This window comes from Marasmius oreades, chromosome 8 (assembly GCF_018924745.1).
Source record: "Marasmius oreades isolate 03SP1 chromosome 8, whole genome shotgun sequence".
Taxonomy (NCBI): Eukaryota; Fungi; Basidiomycota; class Agaricomycetes; order Agaricales; family Marasmiaceae; genus Marasmius; species Marasmius oreades.
The window spans coordinates 1345712-1365219 of NC_057330.1; the positions used below are offsets into that span (position 1 = coordinate 1345712).

Genomic DNA, 19508 nt, shown 5'->3' on the forward strand with positions numbered 1-19508 from the left:
TTCATCTATCATCCACTTCATCGCCATATGCGCATAGCTTACAACATGACAAGACCAACATTCTTAGGAGTTCAAGGCCTGTGTTGGCTATCGATACGGGTAGCAGCGGCTCTACTCCGAGGGATAGACTCGTTCACGAACACGCTGTCTCTACATCTGCCTCATCGCGAACCACTTCTTCATGACAGCCGCATCATCTACCTGCTCCTTCTCAGCCCGTACCCAAATTTACTCCGTCCGGTAGAGGTGTCAATAAAAGGGATGTCGCGGAAAGGGAGAGAGAGAAGACCGGACCCAAAAAGATCACGGTTACATATCAACTTTTGCCGAGGAAGCTCAAATACGATGGAGTCAGACCGACATGTGTGCAGTGTTTGAAAAGGGGTAATCGGTGTGATTATCAAACGCGGGGGAGAAGGAGAGGAGCAAAGGGTCAATGAGATAAAGTTGGTGCAAACGAGAAAGAGGCAGGCAAGGAGAAAGATAAGGCAGAGGCCCGGCCAACGAACGCTAATGGATCATCCTCTGGTTCAATCAGAGGCTCTAGGAGGGGTAAAGCGAGCGGAAGCCGCGAAGAAAGTGAAGAAGCGGACCATGATGGCGATAATGGTGACGGTGAACGTAACCGCACCGGGAGTCAAGACGCTGAGTGTGAGGACGAGGACGACGGCGATGTTGAGATGGCTGATCCAGCGGGAATGAGCCCGAGGTCTCCTGCGGTCAGAAGAAGTAGGGACGGGTCATTGAATGAGTATCCTCCTCCCCACTTATCTCAACCGCCGTATCATCTCCCGTCTTCAAGTTCGAGCCCTAATCACTCGCCGCATCATCAGCATCATCGATTACCCTCGCCGCATCAACCGCCACAACATATCTCACAATTACACGCACACGCAACCTCCCAAAAACGAGCGGCTACTACACCCTCTAAGAGCTCAGGTCCGATAGATGTGGGAACGAGTCTACCTCCTCCTGTTCCTGGCCCTGGGCGAGCCAGACCAAGTGAGGTATCCAGGGGTAGAAGTTCTACGACAAGTGGTCGTTCCGACCAGGGGTCACTACACCGTCAGTGGAATCATTAGGTGAGGGTGGTTCTGCTTTAAATGTGGGTGCTATCGACGGGACAGTTACCAAACGCGAGTGGACCCAAAATCATTGCTTATAATTTTTGTAGAGGTGTGTTTCGATGTTCGTCATTCTTCTCTAACTAACCACATTTTTACTTGTCTATCTAGCCCACAAAACAAAACGCGACGGTGCCCACCCTAGTTGCGGATCTTGTGCTTGGACTCAGGAGGAATATACCGTGCAATTATGTACACGAGAGGGGTGGGAGACGTGGTGGAGGTGCTGCCCCCGTTGCTGCGGCGTCTTCTGCTCAGGCTCAGGCTTTATTGAACACGGCCGGGTGTGAGTACAGGTGGCGGAGGTGATAAAAAGCCACCCAGTCGAGGGAGTAAAAGGATGTCAGATGAAGATAAAGAGGGTGGCAGTGGTAGAAAGTGGATGAGGGTTGAGGAAACGCAAACAAAATCGTAGACGCAGACTTGCATGAAAGTTTGTTTTTTTGTTTTTTGCTTTTTCTATCTAGAATTGGTTTCGGTTATTCTGGATGCCCCTCATATACCCTCCTGTGTTTCCATATGTTTGTCCTGTTTTTTTTAAGGCTAAACTCGACTTTGGATAGAAACGGCGCCTACTGTTATGTTTGCTTTATGTTTCTCAGCAGCTGGTTTTGTCTTCTCCTTCGAGTTGAATTTCCTCGTCCATATGTTTTAATGTATTACAGATCTTACGTGTAATTGTACCTCTACAATCGGTCTTTCGCGACTGTTACTATCTTACCTGATATCAAACTGTCATTAACAACATACTCGAACGTAATTATGTCTTTCATGGCCCTGAGGTTATGGGATATTCTGATACTGTAGTAACCTCATACGTTCCTGTTAATTGCTTCCCAGCGTCCGACATCTGTTCCTGTCGAGTGGGTTACCTAGTGGTGTGGTATCTGCTGAATATCTCGATGGTCGCTTACTGAGGACAAGAAGACAACTAGCTACTCACCTGAATGAATGATGTTTTGCTTCAAGATGGGCATAGGCTGACAGATAAAAAGAGGCTGGATCGCCAAACCCATGTGCCACCGTCAAAGACAGGCAGGACCATGGCAGCAATCACCCCAGTCGCATCGACACCTGACCGAGAGCAAGAACTGGCAGTAAGAACCGGCGGCGTTCTCTAAGGGTGGCCAGCGGAGTTCTCGCAGGCATAGACGTTGTCGCCGCTGTTGCTCCTCGGCCTTCCAGTTTCATCTGCCAAGGTCTGACCTCCACTGTGGCACAACAGAAGTTTGTCGAAGAAAACGCCAAGTAGTTCGCGAAGACGATTTGCATATGAGGTCTGCGAACCGAGTTCGCAACCAAAAAAACTTCGTAGGGTAAGTGGGAGGGCGACTCAAAGCCCTCGCAATATCAGCCATGTTCGGAATGACAGTCTTGATGCCGTTTCCTTTTCCTTCGATTTTGGTGAGGAGCGGCATCGTTACCTACGGGTCAACACGTTTTTCCAGTACATAAGAGGCTTTGCGTCGTATACACCTATAACGATAGAATTTATCATCGACATCGCGATGGATGTAACTATTCCATAGGCCATCTTGGATAGGTAGAAAATTCAACGCTATAGAGAGTAAGAACATGTGAGCATTGACACGAATTGAAACCTTTGTTGAGACTCACAAGGTTGGGAGATTTACACCAAAACGAACACGTATGTCTGGAAAGACTTATTGGCGGCCTAAACACGAATCCCCTGCCCGAACGGAAGATATGAGATGTTGGACGGGAGTGTGGGAGGGCGAAATCGTGGAGGGGGGAGACTCAAGGTAGGAAGTTTTCAGATGGTGGTGGTTGTGCTTCAAGAGCGTCAGCCACCGCATGGTTGAAACTTGGACCTGTAGGCGCGCGTAAAGCGAGAGGGGGAGCTTGAATTTGACGTTCCAGAGGGAGTAGCATCCTTGTTCGGGGGAGGCCGATTACAAGGGAACTAGGTAAAGGAGGAGGAGAAGTAACAGGAGGGGGAGAGAATTCAACAATCCGGTGAGCGCGAAGGGAAGACTCGAGATTTTGGATGTCGGCTCAGGTGAATCTTTTGTTCAGTTTTTTCCGTCGAGTTGCTGCTCAACTTCTGCGCCCTTATTGGTAGCAGGCTTCTGATCGAATATGCGATAACAGGAAGAACGTTGACGCGTGCAGATAGTCTACGAAGTGTCGATATAGTGTGGAGGAACTGAATAGGCGTGAACAGGATCGAGAGAAAATATATGTAAAGGTGCATGAGGCCGGTACGCGAGGACGAGTCGACTGCCTCCGCTAACTTGGATGCTGAAGATGAGATTGGCGCCGAAGGGGGATTGAGAGAAGGAGTGTCGAGGGAGGCTCAGAGTGCTTCCTCTGCAACGGTTGATAGTGTTCACATGAGTAACCGAGAGTGCTATCATGACAGGGCAAGAATCCAGTGACCTGAGTGGTTTCAGGAGTGGACGGCGGCCCTTTCTTGACTTTATCTTCGCCCCAGGATCCGGACGCCATTCCCAATTCCAGAGGTTCAAAATTCCATGAGCCAGTTCCGGGGGGCTCAAAAGAACAGAGCTCCAGTCTTGAACGAAGAGATGAGACTTCCCACTTTGTAGGCTTGTGGGTACAGTTTTTCAACTTCGTTTCCCCAAGGAAATCGTCGACTCTTTGTACGATTCACCTTGAGGTCATGCAGACATCGATCATTCTCCGTATTCCAGGTACCTTTATGTCGAAATTATGAGCATGGTAGGCTATAGAGCGATGGATACTAAAACGTACTCGTATTGCTTTCAGACCCCAGGTTCAATGGCTGTCCCAGGTCTTTGGCATCTATTTCGGGACTTGCTGAATCTTGCGCAGTTTGACGCCTCCAGTTGAGTGTGAAGAAATCGACTAAAGCGTGGTAGATGAGACAAGAAAGGGCGTGGCCCATTTCGAACTTGTGGCTGGATAATGTTGTTCCGAGCGAGAACCAGCAATGTAGAGAAGTAGAGAGAAGTATAGGTCAGTCAGCCAAAAACTTTGAGACTAGGTGTGAAGGGCTCACACCTATGTTATTCTTTACCTCGGGATTACCTACATCTTTCCATTTGCGTCAAAAGTATAGAAAAGTCGTATCTGATAACGAAAGCAAGTTGGTTAGCAGGTGAGCCTGTCGTTCCCGGAGGACCAGGATATTGCCGACGTTGGGAACTGATGTGGTGATGTACGAAGCGCGTTGACGGTGTTCCTCGATTGTATTGTGAGTACAATGTCCGCCCTCTGACAGATCTGTGGAATTTCCCCCGCCCTTCTGATGAAACCAGGTTCTGACGCAAACTTTCTATTACCGTACACACCCACTGGAGGCGTGAGCGAGGATACTGCTTGACTAGAGTTCAGACAAGCTCAGCAGAGTAGCCGTTGATATAGAACATTAGAAGAGGACGTTTTGTCGCCAAATAAACAAGCGTGAGGAGGCTTTGCCTCGTTGTGACCCTCGTGTTCGCTGAGAGCTCGTGTCCCACGATGCAGGGTCAGTTCCGAACTAAAAGACAGCCTCGTGTCGAAACGGATCGCAAAAAAAACAAGTCAAGTTTATCTATGAAACCAATAGCAGCTCTTTTCCATTTTCATCGGCCTCGCCTCTCGACAATGGTCGTCCTCGAGGTCTATCGCATGCTAAATTGAGCCAGCATCGTGCCCTGTCTTGTTGTATAAAACTGGCTGCTTTCCCGAGTTCACCCTCCATCCCCTTCCCCGGACCCCATGAGTCCCAGCCGTAGCCTGTCTTCATATTATACCCCTCGGTCTCCGTCTTCTCGTCGACCGTCACACGTTTCGATACCCAGGCTACGCGATGCAATCCACAGGATCGACTCCAAGATGGCCTCACTCATGAGTGAGAAACACGAATTGGAATCCTATCTCGAGCAGGCCGTGCGCCTCCAGTCGCCTGTCCTCCGGATACCGAGCGAGCTATTAGGATCCATTTTCGTCATAAGCGTGTTCGGGATGGGCGATGATAATCCGGTTATGGTATCAACGTTGATGTTGGTTTGGTAAGGACTTCTGTTTACCTTGGGCGCAGCATTCATTGCTTACTCCGAACCATATATAGTCGATATTGGGCCGACGTGGTCCTTGATACCCCCATACTGTTTTCCAAGATTTCCGTCAGCCCTCATGATTCCATTGACAAAGCGCGCCGGAAACTTGCCAGATCAAAATCATGTCCGCTGGACATATCGATCAACTTCGGTCCTCGGATGGAATACACGAGCAGAATTACCGAGCACGTCATGCATGCCATGGATTTGATACGGCCTGCTCTCTGGCGAACCAGATCCTTTAGCTTGAGCGTACCTAATCGACCACAGGCTCACGCAGCTCTTGCACGCTGTCAAGAGGAAGCACCCCTCCTAGAAACGTTATCCATTCAGATATATCATTCGATGCAGGAAGATCATTACTCCAGTCCACATCTTCCTCTGTTCAAAGGTCACACACCTCGCCTGACGTCTTGTTCGTTGACTTCCTTTATTTTTGGATGGGATTTACGACTCGTTTCTCGGCTTCGGGTGTTGAAACTCGGAGGCTACTTTAATGGTTACGCTCCGTCTTCCTCAACTCTCCTTGGTATACTGGCACAATGTCCTGACCTGGAAGAACTTACCCTTAGGAACATGTCGGATGTTGATTCGGACCCGTGTTATCGAGCAGTGGTAGAAGACTTGGAACTACTTCCGATCTCCAAAGTCATTCGTCTCCCCCGATTGACGAAAGTAACTTTCTATTACTCCGGGAATGTCTTCACCCGTACCATCATGCGCCAGATATCCCTTCCCAACCTAGAATCCTTGGAGATGTGTTACCTGGAGAACGTTTCCCAGGTTCTTCAACTCTTATACGAACAGGCATTGACTCGTCTTCCTCTCAAATACCTCCGCATCGAGTCATGTCTATTTAACGAATTAAAATTCGTGAATCTTCTTCGCCGTTTACCCTCGTTAGCAACCCTCGACTTGGTGGACACAGAAGATGCATCCTCGAGTTTCTTAAAGGTCCGAATCACTTCATTTTTGGCTTCGGGATCAAGTGTAACTGACGAACGTGACTTTTTAAGGCCCTCTCAAGCCCTCAATCCTGGGTTTGTCCCCGATTGGAAACTGTTGTTTTCGATGGATGTACCTCCTTCGATTGGGACTCCCTCAGAACCTTCGTAGAATCCCGACTCCCTGCCAATTCCTATCCTCAGTACCAAAGTATCGAAGCGTTCCGATCCAGGAACATTGCCGTTGCCAGCTCTTCTGCTTCTGCCTGTGCTCGTCGACGCCCGATAGTGAGATCTGCATCTCATGCCGTATTGCCAGGACCAAAGCGCATACGATCGATGGATGTCACAAGGTGCAACCAGATAAGCAAGGAGATGGTGCAGTGGCTCAGAATGTACGTGCCGCAAGTTAAGTGTGAAGCCGCGAAGGGTTTATGGGGTGAAACGTTCGCTTGATGGCCTAACGACAATAGCTTTATATTTATCTTCATTCATTCAACGTCCCATCGATAAGGGAAATTGGTTATTTACTTATTGCATTAGTTTATTCTATTTTCAAGAGGAAAAAGCATTGTATTTCTAGCTGGACGTGGGGGACGTGGGGGCGCTATGCATTCGTGTAATCAAGAGTTAGATGATGAATGGAGACAAGTGCGCCAAGAACGTACGAGGGATATGAACTCCTGTATGGTGCCCGAGCAACCATCTGAGCGCTCTGCAATCGTCGCAACTACGCATAGTGTCCTCCAAATCGTAGCAGTCCATTGGCACCTCCCAAAAAGCTTGACCAAATTCGATAAGGGTGATACGACGGGGTTCGTTAGAAGGAGAGGATAAGATGTTACCTGTGTGCATGTTATTGTGAATTAGCCCCACCCGTTGTGGGATCTGGCGCACAGCCATCTCGAAGTCCTTGCATAGGGAGTGGGGTACGACTTGTGGGTCGACTTCCAAGAGCGTTACTGCGTCGGGGATGTATTCGAGTAAGAGGAAGGGAGGCGAGATGATTCGTTTCGGTAGCTTCATCCTTCCATGCCCGAAGAACCGAGGAACGATAGACCCTTGGTAAATCAAGAGACGTCGATAGGACTCTACCTCGCAGCGATAATTCTCTTCGCATCTCGCGTAGTAGCGCTCTTCCCACTCCAGATATTCGTCCTTCTCTAATACACGAGTCAGCCTGTACGAGCGGACCGGCGGTAAACGTCCGCTCCGCCACGAATGCTGTCAGCTTCATACTCGAGTTCCGGTGCCCAGGGGAAGTGACGAAGAGTGAAGCGAGGGTCATAGATTTTGAGAATCAACGGACCTTCTATGAAAGAGCATTTGACGAGTAGGACCTGTCCACGACGAGATGAGAGAATCCGCACAACTTCAAATGTCGAGCATTCTGGAAACGACATGAAATTGGAAGAATAGCGAATCTTCACCGGGGTGATAGGGAGTATCACTACCAAGAATGGGACTGTGTGGGCACTGGGCAAGTTTTATAGGTAAGTACTCCTATCTCCTAGATTATCAGGTAGGCGAGAAACAAACCATATTGGGAGATATCTCTTCTTTAGCATCGTATCGAATCTATGATGTTTTCCCATAGTGATTTTCTTCGCAAGAGATTTTGAACGACTTGGTCGTTACTCGGCTCGTTGTCTCTCGTCGATAGAGCAAGTTGTACCGCCGTTCCTGTGGCTGTCACACAAGGCTACCGCCAATCGAAATCAGAAGCCCGCAATGATTTCTGGAGGGTGAGGCCTTGAGCTTGAGATTCTGCCTGCATGGACCCGCTTCTCAAAAACTTATCCTGTGCAACATACACTCTTCCTCTTTCACTTCCCCCGTCTGCATACAAAACGTTTGAACGGACCCTGCATTCCTAATGGTACTACAGGCTCGCCGCTCCTTGCGACGCATATCGGCTGTGGATAGTACGAGTACATCGTGTACGGAGTTACGGCCATGAGACTAGCGTAGTAAAAACGAGTGGAAAAGTTCGAACGCTGTGGCGAACTGTGGGAGGAGGCAGGAACGAGGAAGCCACCACTCTTGATGCCGTAGTCATCAAACCTCATAGTTCCAACTGTGACACTTGAAAATGCGCCGCAAGTCCCATCGATAAGGGTCCGGAAATTGGTTATTTACTTATTACATGAGTTTATTCTCAGGAGGGAAAAAAGTATTGTATTTCTAGCATACCAAATACCAACAAAGGACTTCTATCCGACACCACAGTCTTCTGGGCGGACGAGTGGATAACGTTCCATCCTACGAATTCATGTAAGCCTGCAGCTCCGCTCTTCGCCTCTGCTCTTCCTTATAAAGCCTTGAGAAAGCTCGATGCCCTCTCCCATGCTTCTCTCTTCTCTTCCTCGCATCCTCTGCTCTTTGAAGATGTGCGGCGAGCGCAGCACCATTATGTGTAACACGTTTCATTGAAGCCTTGTAAGGCCCAACAGTCTTAGCTTTCAGCCCAATTCCCAATCTGTCAGATTTGAGTATCGTCGGGAGCGGAGTGATGAGAGCAGTGCGGGTGGAAGTAATGGAAGAAGAGAAGGACTGTAAGATGTCCTCGTCCAGGGGTTCGGATTTGAGTGCTTTGTTTTGCTGATCTGACGAGCCTTCTTCTGCATCCTCCTCCTGTTCCTCCTCGCTATCAGAGAAGGTCAAATCGATAACTTCAGCAACTTCCTTCACTTCTCCGTCCCCTATGTCTCGGATAACCACCTCTTTGTTTCTGTGTTTTCCCATTTTCTCTTTCTTCACCCTTGACCGAACAACATCTACTCCAAGAGTCTCTCCCTCCGTCCAACCCTTGTTCTCCAGGAGAGCATAGCCTTTGTTAGAAGGACCTAATGCAAGGAAAACGGGAGGATAGAACTTATCTCCTGAAGCGGGACGCGGAGGTGGATCCCGTGCTAGGATATCTGCTAGTGTTGACGGTGAACTTTCGACGGTTTGGTGGCTTCCGGTTTCAGATTGAGACTGAAGTAAAGCTTTTTGAATGAACCAATCACTCTTGTCCGACTTTTCTTTTATCTTGTTAATGGGCAAGGGTTCGGGTAGTAACGAAGAGGAGGGTAGACTCGTTGACTTCACATTCCCATTCCTTCTCTCCTCCGCTTGCTTGTGTTTGGGATTCTCGTCTGAATTCCGAGTCAAGGATCGATACCAGCTTGAAAGACCATCCTCGTTCGTGCGGGTGGTGGAAATACTGGCTTCCGGCGTAAAGTTTCTGTCATGGTCGATGGTAGCCCTCACAAACCGCGGAGGGGGTGCTCGTGTCCTTGCCTTGAATGCTTCTACTTCCCAGATGTCGGCGTTAACTGCCTCCTCGGTTTCCTGAATTTGACCGGTTTCATATTCTAGCCTTTCTCGTTGAGAGGGATCGTAGTGCGAGTAGATCGTGTACGCAGTTGTGGCCATGAGACTAGCGTAGTGGAATGGGCGGAAGGAGTTACACTGTATTAGTCATCAAACTCGACAGCCGGCCTAGCTAAAGACAAAATAGTATTGAGCGTAATATAAATATACTGAGAACTTGTTTGTATAAATCCGAATCCGTAATCCAAAACCTAAACCCTCCATAGAGTGAATTATCTAGTATATGCAAAGAAAAGGAATGCTAATAAGGAGGGACGATACGGTAATAGTTGATAGAAAAGAAACGAGTGTGTGTGACAGACAGGTAGTAGAAATTACAAAGATATAAAGTAATTGGGGAGAGAGTGACTTACGGCAGAGCAAATATTATAGCAAAGGCAACAGCAGTTAGATAGACAGGCATAGCTGTTAAATGAGTGATAAAGAATGGAGGGAAAGAGGGGAGAGAAAGTGACTATCATACAGACCAATCAAGGACTGACAGCCATGCTTGTACCATTGTACGAAAACCCTGAAAGCGAGATGAGGATATCCGGCAGGACCACAGAAACACGAAATAACACACCTGAAAATTGAGCCTGAACAGTCTGACTCAACTCGGAGCCCTCGACAAAGCTATCAACAGGTGCTTCGGTCGTGAACACCGTATCAAAATTCGATACGTCCTAGAGATCAAGCTCAGAACTAAAAACTGCCAGAGCTGGACACAAAAGCGTACCACAGGACTGGCAACACTCGGCTTAAACGGAGGATGAATCTTCTTCTGAGCAAGCAATTTAAAATCTAAATGATTATTGAAAAATGGGTGTCTTCTAATTTCTTCCGCTCCGTTCACACCAAGCCGCCTGGTGGGATCGCGAGTGAGCAAGCCGGTCAGAATAGATTGGGCTTCGGGAGACATTTCAGGACCGAAGACGAGAGGATCATTGAGAATCTTTTGATACATCGCGTCGGTGTTTTCTAATGTCAGAAATGATGTCAGAAGAAGCAATAGCACAAAAGGACAGGAGATATACCGTCGTAGAACGGAGGCAATCCACTCAACATCTCGTAGAGCAACACTCCCAAAGTCCACCAATCAATCGTCTTGTTGTAACCCTGTCCGCAAAGAATTTCGGGTGCGAGGTACTCGGGAGTTCCGCAGAATGTGTTGGTCTTGTCATTGGCTTTCATGTTCAATTTGCACAACCCGAAATCGCAGAGAGCAATGTGCCCAGTAAAGTCGAGGAGGATGTTTTCGGGTTTGAGATCCCGGTAAACGACGTCCAACTCGTGGAGATGTTCGAGTGCGAGTAGGAGTTCAGCACTATAGAATCTTGCCCGTTCTTCGTTGAACCGTTGCTCTCTTTGGAGGTGATGGAAGAGTTCGCCACCATTGACAAAACTATAAGAGGTTTAAGTGAGGTGAGATTGGTCAAGAAAGAACACGCACGCTAAAACCAAGTACAACTTCTGTTCACTCTGGAAACTGAATTTCAACGGGACGATGAACGGGCTGTCGACCTGAGCCAAAACTAGGCGCTCGGCTAAAGTATGGGTGATCTCATTGCGGTGAACGATATGAGCCTTTCGAATCGTTTTCAGGGCGTAGATACGAGAGGTGTCACGCTTGCGGACTTGCATAACCTGGAGAAGGTAGGGTTGACCTCTGAGATAAACTGAGGACAGAGATTACTGCTTACCTTTCCAAAGCTTCCTTTCCCAATGACGGTGATCAACTCGAAATCGTCTATACTCACAGAACCACCGTAACCAGGCTGGTAAGAAACTCCGAGTTGAATTTTACCGGCACCTCCTGACATGACGTACCACCGGTTTTCGGTGCCCATGTTCTCAAAGTCAGGGACGAAAGTGAGACCACCAAGAAAAACGTCGTTGCCGAGGTCATCAGCTAAACCGTCACCGCCTCTGTTGGGCTCGTCGGCACGAAGATAGCACTGTAAGGAGATTGAAGAATTTCTGGAGACGTCGAAATGGGCTTGATACATGTACAGCGGTTTGTCGAGTTCACCGCCAAGAGGAGTGATCAATACTTGGTTTACTTCGTATTCCATGACGATATACGGAAGCCACCAACATTGGGTTCGCTGGATGCTGTCCCTATTTCCCCTAGTCTTGGCCAGTCTCTGTTGCTGAATGCTAGAGGGTGACACGGAGGCAGCGACTTTGGCTTGTTGTGAAGCAAGTGCGTTCTGAACGGCGGGCGGAATGCTGGTACCTGGAGGTAGAGCTAAGCCCTCTGCACCCATGACACGTATAGTAAGTAGGCCAGAACGTGGCAAAGGTTTGCCATCTGGATTGGATGGTGTGGGGGTAGTGGAACGACCGTTGTGGTCCTCTCCGCGAAGGTTTGTGACGGAAGACTTTTTACTTCTTCCGAGTTTCCAGGACATGGTGTAAATTTGAAAAGAGTGGGGATGTAGAGCTGAGAGTTATTCGAGCAGAATTGAAAGCCTGCTCTCGAATTCTGGTCACTGGTGGTGAGAAGATGAGGTGGTGGATCGTGGGAAAACAAAGGATCAAAATTGATGGTCCTTCCTCCAGATATGCAGCAATATTCATATTCTCAATTACGTGTCTGCACGTAGGCGCTTAATGCAATGCTGTGCGCAGTTCCGCAGTGACCGAAAGTTCAACGTTGAAGTAAAGACCGTGAGCTCAGAGTCACAGTCCGACTGAATTATGGTTCTACCCATCGACGACTTGATCGGCGGAAAAACCAGGCTAAACTCTGACTCGCGTTGCACGAAGCGTAATCGATGTTGTGAGCGCTGCCGCCACTCTACCCGTCGACTTGGCCTGCGGCTAAACTCTGACTCGAATCAGCGTAGATGTGGGAACGCGCGGCGGTCGTGCAAAGGGTTGAAGAATTTTGAAATGACTCGGTGAGATTGCCAGGGGGATCCTCACGCGACCGCCGGCAGCCTGAGGCCGTTCGTCAAGATGATTACGAAGCGGGCCGGCTATGTCCTGATTAGTCCTGACCTCACGTCAAACGCCTCCGCGGTATGCTTGATCCAAATGCTTAAAAGGCACGGTTGTCCCTTTTTATCCTTTTATTCGTGTCAAGTCCATACGCTCCCACTATGACGGATTCATCACGCCCAAGTACTGCGGGCGAAAAGACCACAAACAACCATGACTCCCCCGACGACAGAGACTCAGCCGAAGATCTCAAAAAGCACACCGTGGTCGATGCCAATCACACAGACAAGGCCAAGGAAAAGGAAAAGGAGCTCACTCCCGTTTCCTTTGGTCAGCTCTTCAGGTGTGTTGTGCGATTTCTTGCACCCAAAAGCAACTCTCACAACTATACTTTCTAGGTACTCCACCAAGTTTGAATTACTCCTCGATGCTATCGGTCTCGTCGCTGCAGCAGCAGCAGGTGCAGCCCAGGTTCGTTTCAAGTCAGATCACCTCTAGGATACTCACCAACTCCTCGTTTAGCCATTAATGTCTTTGCTCTTCGGTGAACTCGTAAAGGCCTTTGTAGATTTCCAGTCCACCTTGGAGGCAATAAATACTGGCTCTCAACCGTCTAGCGCCCTCTCCCCTGTCGCTTCAAACTTCCGCCATGATGCTGCAATGCTCGCCATGTGGCTCGTGGTTATCGGTTGCGGAATGTTCCTCGCTACATATATCTACATGTACACTTGGTCCTACACAGGCGAGATCAACGCAAAGCGCGTTCGAGAACGGTACCTGCAAGCCGTTCTGCGTCAGGACATCGCCTTTTTCGATAACGTCGGCGCCGGTGAAGTCACTACCCGTATTCAGACCGATACCCGTACGCTCTTTATTACTCTCTCTCAATCCATGGTACTCATTCCCTCACCATAGATCTCGTTCAACAAGGTATCTCCGAGAAGGTCGCGCTCGTTGTGAACTTCCTTGCTGCCTTCGTCACCGGTTTCATTCTGGCCTATATTCGCAACTGGCGTCTAGCTCTCGCCATGTCTTCAATTCTTCCCTGTATCGCTATTGCAGGAGGTATCATGAACAAGTTCGTTTCAAAGTACATGCAGTAAGTACTCATGACGCACATATTTCAATCGCCTCAACTTATCCATTATGACAGGGACTCTTTGAAGCACGTCGCTGATGGTGGCAGCTTGGCAGAAGAAGTTATTTCCACTATTCGTACTGCGCAAGCTTTCGGAAATCAAAAGGTCCTCAGCGCCATATATGATAAGCACATCTCGTTCGCAAACCTTGTTGATGTCAAGGCCGCCGTTGTTCACGGTGTTGGCCTTTCGGTCTTCTTTTTCGTCATTTATGCCTCCTATGCGCTGGGTACGCTTCTCTACCACCACGCCAATTACTTGCGCTGACTATCCGATAACAGCCTTTTCCTTTGGTATGACCCTGGTCCTATCAGGTCACGGTGAGTCTTCCCTATCTTTCTTCCCTCCCCTTGTGGTCATCTAAGACGCCCTTTCCAGCGGACATTGGCCAAGTTATTAACGTCTTCATGGCGATCTTGATTGGTTCATTTTCCTTGGCCATGCTGGCACCCGAAATGCAAGGTACGTATTCATCAAAAACAGCATTCTATTCAGTCTCTCAGCCTCGAGTCCCTTTGCTTTAGCCATTACACATGGTCGAGGTGCCGCTGCCAAGTTGTACGCCACCATCGACCGAATTCCCGACATCGACTCTGCCAATCCGGATGGCCTCAAACCTTCCTCGGTCTCTGGAGAAATTTCTCTTGAACATATCAAATTTGCATATCCCTCTCGTCCAGATGTCACCGTTGTAAAAGACCTCTCACTTACTTTCCGTGCCGGAAAGACCGCCGCTCTCGTCGGAGCTTCGGGATCAGGCAAAAGCACGGTCATCGCATTGGTAGAGAGGTTTTACGATCCTCTGGAGGGTGCCGTGAAGCTCGACGGAAACGACCTCAAATCCCTCAACATTAAGTGGTTGAGGAGCCAGATTGGTCTGGTCAGTCAGGAACCCACCCTTTTTGCCACTACCATTCGGGACAACGTCGCCCATGGACTGATCAACACACCACACGAATATGCGAGTCCAGAGGAGAAGTTCAAGTTGATCAAGGAAGCTTGCGTCAAGGCGAATGCCGACTCCTTCATTTCCAAACTTCCAGAAGGTTACGATACTATGGTCGGCGAGAGAGGGTTCTTGTTGAGTGGTGGACAGAAGCAGAGAATTGCGATCGCCAGGGCTATTGTATCAGATCCGAAGATTTTACTGTTGGACGAGGCCACATCTGCACTTGATACGCAAAGCGAAGGAATTGTACAGGACGCTTTGGATAAAGCGGCGGCTGGACGTACCACGATCACCATTGCCCACCGATTGTCTACTATCAAGGATGCGGATGTCATCTACGTCATGGGCGACGGTCTCGTCTTGGAACAAGGAACACACAATGAACTCCTGAGTGACGAAAACGGATCCTACGCGAAACTCGTGGCGTCTCAGAAGCTCCGGGAGGCTACCGAGAATGTCGAGGTTGCTGGCAACGAAACTCCGATCGAGGGCATCAAGAAGGAAACCGATCTTGAACAGTTTGCGAAGGAGGAGGTGCCGCTCGGAAGAAAGAACACGAACCGATCTTTGGCCAGTGAGATTTTGGAGAGAAAAAAGAATGAGAATGCAGGAGAACACCAGGAGCATTATAACTTCTTTTATCTGTTCAAGAGAATGGGCATCATCAACAAGACGGAGTGGAAGAGATATGTGTACGGCACGATTGCGGCGATTCTCACTGGATTAGTATTCCCGGCGTTTGGTATCGTTTATGGTGAGCGTTTTTTCTTCTTGGTTCCTTTTTTGCCAACACTCACATCCCTCAGGCAAGGCCATCAACACATTTGCGTCCCAAGACCGTCAAGTCTTGCGTCATGAGGGAGACCGCAATGCCCTTTGGTTCTTCATCATTGCGATTGTGTCGACGGTTATGATTGGCATACAGAATTATATGTTTGCGGCAGCCGCTGCAACATTGAGTTCAAAACTTCGCTCTTTAAGCTTCAAGGCGATTTTGAGACAGGATATTGTGTTTTTCGATCAGGACGATCACTCTGTGAGTTTTGTTTCTTTGTCAGTCATCCAGCCTGCTCACAGCTGAACGCCCTGTAGACCGGTGGTCTGACCACAGACCTTAGTGACCATCCCCAGAAAGTGAACGGGTTAGCGGGTATCACGCTTGGAGCGTAAGTCATTCAAAAGAAAAGTATCAGTTGGTTATCTGATGTTCACATAATCTATTTCCTCGACAGTATTGTTCAATCTCTCTCCACCCTTATCGTTGGCATTATCGTCGGTATCATCTTCGCCTGGAAAATCGGTCTTGTCGGACTCGCATGTACCCCTTTCCTCGTCTGCACGGGTTACATCCGTCTACGTGTCGTCGTCCTCAAAGATCAAGCAAACAAGAAAGCGCACGCGAGTTCTGCCCAGTTGGCCTGTGAAGCTGCAGGATCCATTCGTACCGTTGCTTCGTTAACTCGTGAAGAGGATTGCTTGAGAATGTATTCCACCTCTTTGGAAGAGCCATTGAAGACAAGTAACAGGAGCGCATTGTGGAGTAACGCTCTTTATGCCCTGTCACAGGCGACGGTATTCTTTGTCATTGGATTGGTGTTTTGGTATGGATCGAGGCTCGTTTCAACACTCGAGTACAGTACTTTCAGCTTCTTCGTCAGTCTCATGGTACGAGTTTTTCCTTTACTCTTTGTTAACAATCCAACTTATCTCTTCCTTGGTAGAGTACCACCTTTGGTGCCATCCAAGCCGGAAACGTATTTGCTTTCGTCCCAGACGTTTCTTCTGCCAAAGGTTCCGGCACTGCAATCCTTAAGCTGCTCGATTCCATGCCTGAAATCGACGCCGAATCTACCGAAGGCAAACCCGTTGATCCTACGAAGAGTCAGGGAAGGATTCGCTTTGAGAATGTTCACTTCCGGTACCCGACTCGACCTGGTGTCCGTGTCCTGCGTGATCTTTCGCTTCAAGTCGAACCCGGCACCTACATCGCGCTTGTTGGACAGAGTGGATGTGGGAAGAGTACTGTTATCCAGATGATTGAGAGGTTTTACGATCCGTTGGCTGGAAATATCTATGTACGTTTATGACTGCTTGTGAGATTTACTCAGCCCACTGACGTTTGATTTTTTTTTGGCAGCTGGACGACCAACCGATAAACGAACTGAATGTGACGGACTATCGAAAGGCTATTGCTCTCGTGTCACAGGAGCCTACCTTGTACGCTGGTACCATTCGGTTCAATATCCTTCTTGGTGCCATCAAACCGGAGAACGAAGTCACTCAGGAAGAGCTCGAAGCAGCTTGTAGAGACGCCAACATTCTCGAATTCATCCAAGGATTGCCCAAGTACGTCCACCATGTTCAATCTTTGATTTCTCGGCAGCTAACGCTTCCGTAGTGGTTTCGACACTGAAGTCGGTGGGAAAGGATCTCAACTGTCTGGCGGTCAAAAGCAACGTATTGCTATCGCTCGTGCACTTCTTCGAAACCCCAAAGTTCTCTTACTCGACGAAGCAACATCGGCTTTGGATTCTAACTCTGAAAAGGTCGTCCAGGCAGCGCTTGATCAGGCGGCGAAAGGGCGGACGACAATCGCCATTGCTCATCGGTTATCGACTATTCAAAACGCAGATAGAATGTACGTCGTGCAGGTCTTTTTTTTTTCCAACTGAGTCACTGACTTGGGACTTCAGTTATTTCATAAAAGAAGGACGTGTCAGTGAAGCCGGAACACACGATCAGCTATTAAACAGACGAGGAGACTATTACGAATTCGTTCAATTACAAGCTTTGAGCAAGAAGTAGAGGAACAATTGCATATTTTTCCCACCAGATTTAGGGTTCATGTAGAGTACGACCAATTTCACGATAAACTTTCTCTTTTTTGCCCCGCTCTGCCCTCTTACTTTTGTGGACCATGAAAGGAGACTACACGTACATTACTACCATTGTTTATATTAGCTTAGACCTAATTCTTAATCAGGACCACATCCACTCATTGATCTACGTATGTACTCACGTTCTTTTCTCATGACCACTTCGCGCACCGTTCCGCCTCTACGCACCGTCGATCCGAACGATCATTACCTACTTATAAAGCTTCGAGCGTGTCCTGGATGAATGCTTCGATTTCAGTCACGAACAATGGTACATTTGTTCTGGTTGAATTTGCTGATACTCGTCGGCGTGACTCAACCTAAACCCAGTCGAAGCTTCGACTGGGAATCCATAAAATACGTCTACGCGTTCGGCGATTCCTATTCTTTTGTCCAAGGTACTCTTGGACATGCTAACAATAGGTGAGCCATATCGTACCTGACAAGTCGAACTTGAGCTCTAACGAATTCGCAAGTTTTATTCGAGATGCTCTCAATCCATCTTTCACTCCTCAGGAGCTGCTATCGGACAGGATTATCGCGAGGAATGTGAGTACACGATCAGCTGGACAAGCAAAGCTGCATAACACAACTGACGTTTGGATTGCAGACTAGCTCTGAAGGCTCCAATTGGGTAAGTTGACAACATCCTTGGTCAAAGCCTTAACCTATGGAAGCCGACCTGTTTATGAACGTGCAAAGCTGCAATTCTTGACCGGATGCTTCGAAGGCCTGCCCTCGCAGTGCGATAAGCAATTGTGGGACTTTGCGTTTGCTGGCGCAGATATCAGTGCAACGATGTCAGTAGATCTGTCGACTCCTTCCTTCTTCGTTTGTAGCTACTTACTTCAAACGACTTCGTCAGCCTTCCTCGCCATCATGATTTTACATTGCAACTCGTCGAGCAGGTTGATCAATGGGCTCGATTTGCCTCAAAGGTCATTCCCCACCCTGAAGAGGAGACGATGACCGCCTGGTGGATTGGAATAAATGATACTGGTGACTCGATGAATAACGCATCGGTATGGACCAACAATCGCTCCAAGGGAAACCTGAATTTGATGTTTTTCCTCCCTTTATCTAGATCACCGACTTTGGTGCATTTTGGGAGAAAGAAATGTCCTCCTACTTTGAAGCGGTGGTATGTTGATCGAGTCAACACTCATCCTTATGCTGTTCACATGGACTATAAAGCAATTGGCTTACGCCACTGGACTTAAAACGCACCTCTTCATCAACGTTCCGCCTGAAGACCGTTCACCCATCTGGAATCGGAATGCCCAAGGAGCTGCAACGATTCGATCTCACATCGCGCTGTTCAATCAAGTTCTAGCTAATCACACCGAGAGGTTCGCTTCACAAAATCCAGGTGTGATCAATCACCCTCGCCTACTAGGCTGTTCTCAGTACTAGTCTAATCTTCGTCTTCGGGCAGATGCAATTGTATTGACGTTCGATTCAAATGCATGGTTCAACATGGTCTTGGATCATCCTAAAGAGTTCGGTTTCACCAACATCACTGGGTAATCATTTCCTGTCCTCGTTATTTAACGAACGGAGACCCAACTCTCACCACTGCCACAGGTTCTGTACCTGCGCTGATCCCGTGGGCTTCTTCTGGTACAGTGAGCGGACTTCGTTTCGTTCTATGTGTTTAAATTAATGGTTCTTTGATAGATTCGGGTCATCCCACCCAGGCGGTTCACCGTCTGCTTGCAGAAGCGATCGAGGCGCAGCTTGTCGATGAATGATGGCAGATACTGTGCTGTTTTAGGTAGTTGCCATTGAAATGGTGTATGGTTAGGTTGAAGATGAGACTACCATTCTCTACTGTCACTTTCGTATCGTTCATGCCGCCTTGCTTGGTTGCCATCGCCTGCCTATCTTACTGTACATCCTTATTGGAAAGAACGCAAACTTGAGTGAGGAGGAGGATAATTCCATCAGCCTTCTCGTTTCAAGTGTGCAGACTAACCTACTGACAACAATGTTAATCAGTCCATTGAATATAACGATATGAATACGTACATCCGAAGGTGATAGGTACAGATAAGATCGAGGAAATGGAATGTACGAGAGAATTCTTATATAGAGAATCATTCCAATACCGAAGAGAAAATAATATAG

At 48.3% G+C, this 19508-nt stretch overlaps 8 protein-coding genes across 8 annotated transcripts; 4 read left to right on the forward strand and 4 right to left on the reverse strand.

Annotated features, from left to right (window-relative positions):
* Nucleotides 1-680: 680 nt before the first annotated feature.
* E1B28_012356 (uncharacterized protein) lies at nt 681-1082 on the forward strand (the record flags this gene model as incomplete). The annotated part of the gene is made up of 1 exon (XM_043157456.1): nt 681-1082. The coding sequence occupies one exon, from the start codon at nt 681-683 to the stop codon at nt 1080-1082; it is 402 nt and encodes a 133-aa protein (XP_043004823.1).
* A 2557-nt stretch (nt 1083-3639) lies between these two features.
* On the reverse strand, nt 3640-4014 carry E1B28_012357 (uncharacterized protein; the record flags this gene model as incomplete). The annotated part of the gene is made up of 2 exons (XM_043157457.1): nt 3640-3803; nt 3861-4014. The coding sequence occupies 2 exons, from the start codon at nt 4012-4014 to the stop codon at nt 3640-3642; spliced, it is 318 nt and encodes a 105-aa protein (XP_043004824.1).
* Nucleotides 4015-4568: 554 nt separating this feature from the next.
* Nucleotides 4569-6708, forward strand: E1B28_012358 (uncharacterized protein). Its single transcript, XM_043157458.1, has 3 exons — nt 4569-5122; nt 5182-6124; nt 6187-6708. Exons 1-3 carry the CDS (start codon nt 4830-4832, stop codon nt 6568-6570), a joined length of 1620 nt encoding a protein of 539 aa, XP_043004825.1. The 5' UTR covers nt 4569-4829; the 3' UTR covers nt 6571-6708.
* Nucleotides 6709-6970: 262 nt separating this feature from the next.
* On the reverse strand, nt 6971-7402 carry E1B28_012359 (uncharacterized protein; the record flags this gene model as incomplete). Its single annotated transcript, XM_043157459.1, has 1 exon — nt 6971-7402. One exon carries the CDS (start codon nt 7400-7402, stop codon nt 6971-6973), a length of 432 nt encoding a protein of 143 aa, XP_043004826.1.
* A 974-nt stretch (nt 7403-8376) lies between these two features.
* Nucleotides 8377-9534, reverse strand: E1B28_012360 (uncharacterized protein; the record flags this gene model as incomplete). The annotated part of the gene is made up of 1 exon (XM_043157460.1): nt 8377-9534. The coding sequence occupies one exon, from the start codon at nt 9532-9534 to the stop codon at nt 8377-8379; it is 1158 nt and encodes a 385-aa protein (XP_043004827.1).
* A 428-nt stretch (nt 9535-9962) lies between these two features.
* On the reverse strand, nt 9963-11885 carry E1B28_012361 (uncharacterized protein; the record flags this gene model as incomplete). Its single annotated transcript, XM_043157461.1, has 6 exons — nt 9963-10003; nt 10058-10157; nt 10211-10452; nt 10509-10876; nt 10925-11118; nt 11175-11885. The coding sequence occupies 6 exons, from the start codon at nt 11883-11885 to the stop codon at nt 9963-9965; spliced, it is 1656 nt and encodes a 551-aa protein (XP_043004828.1).
* Nucleotides 11886-12578: 693 nt separating this feature from the next.
* Nucleotides 12579-17310, forward strand: E1B28_012362 (uncharacterized protein; the record flags this gene model as incomplete). The annotated part of the gene is made up of 15 exons (XM_043157462.1): nt 12579-12760; nt 12816-12888; nt 12940-13279; nt 13333-13516; nt 13571-13785; nt 13838-13876; nt 13935-14018; nt 14081-15259; nt 15312-15541; nt 15598-15671; nt 15738-16170; nt 16227-16580; nt 16643-16851; nt 16904-17143; nt 17199-17310. The coding sequence occupies 15 exons, from the start codon at nt 12579-12581 to the stop codon at nt 17308-17310; spliced, it is 3948 nt and encodes a 1315-aa protein (XP_043004829.1).
* A 315-nt stretch (nt 17311-17625) lies between these two features.
* E1B28_012363 (uncharacterized protein) lies at nt 17626-19132 on the forward strand (the record flags this gene model as incomplete). The annotated part of the gene is made up of 10 exons (XM_043157463.1): nt 17626-17804; nt 17858-17930; nt 17992-18015; nt 18084-18181; nt 18247-18403; nt 18466-18522; nt 18576-18750; nt 18817-18904; nt 18966-19006; nt 19059-19132. 10 exons carry the CDS (start codon nt 17626-17628, stop codon nt 19130-19132), a joined length of 966 nt encoding a protein of 321 aa, XP_043004830.1.
* Between the last annotated feature and the right edge of the window lie 376 nt (nt 19133-19508).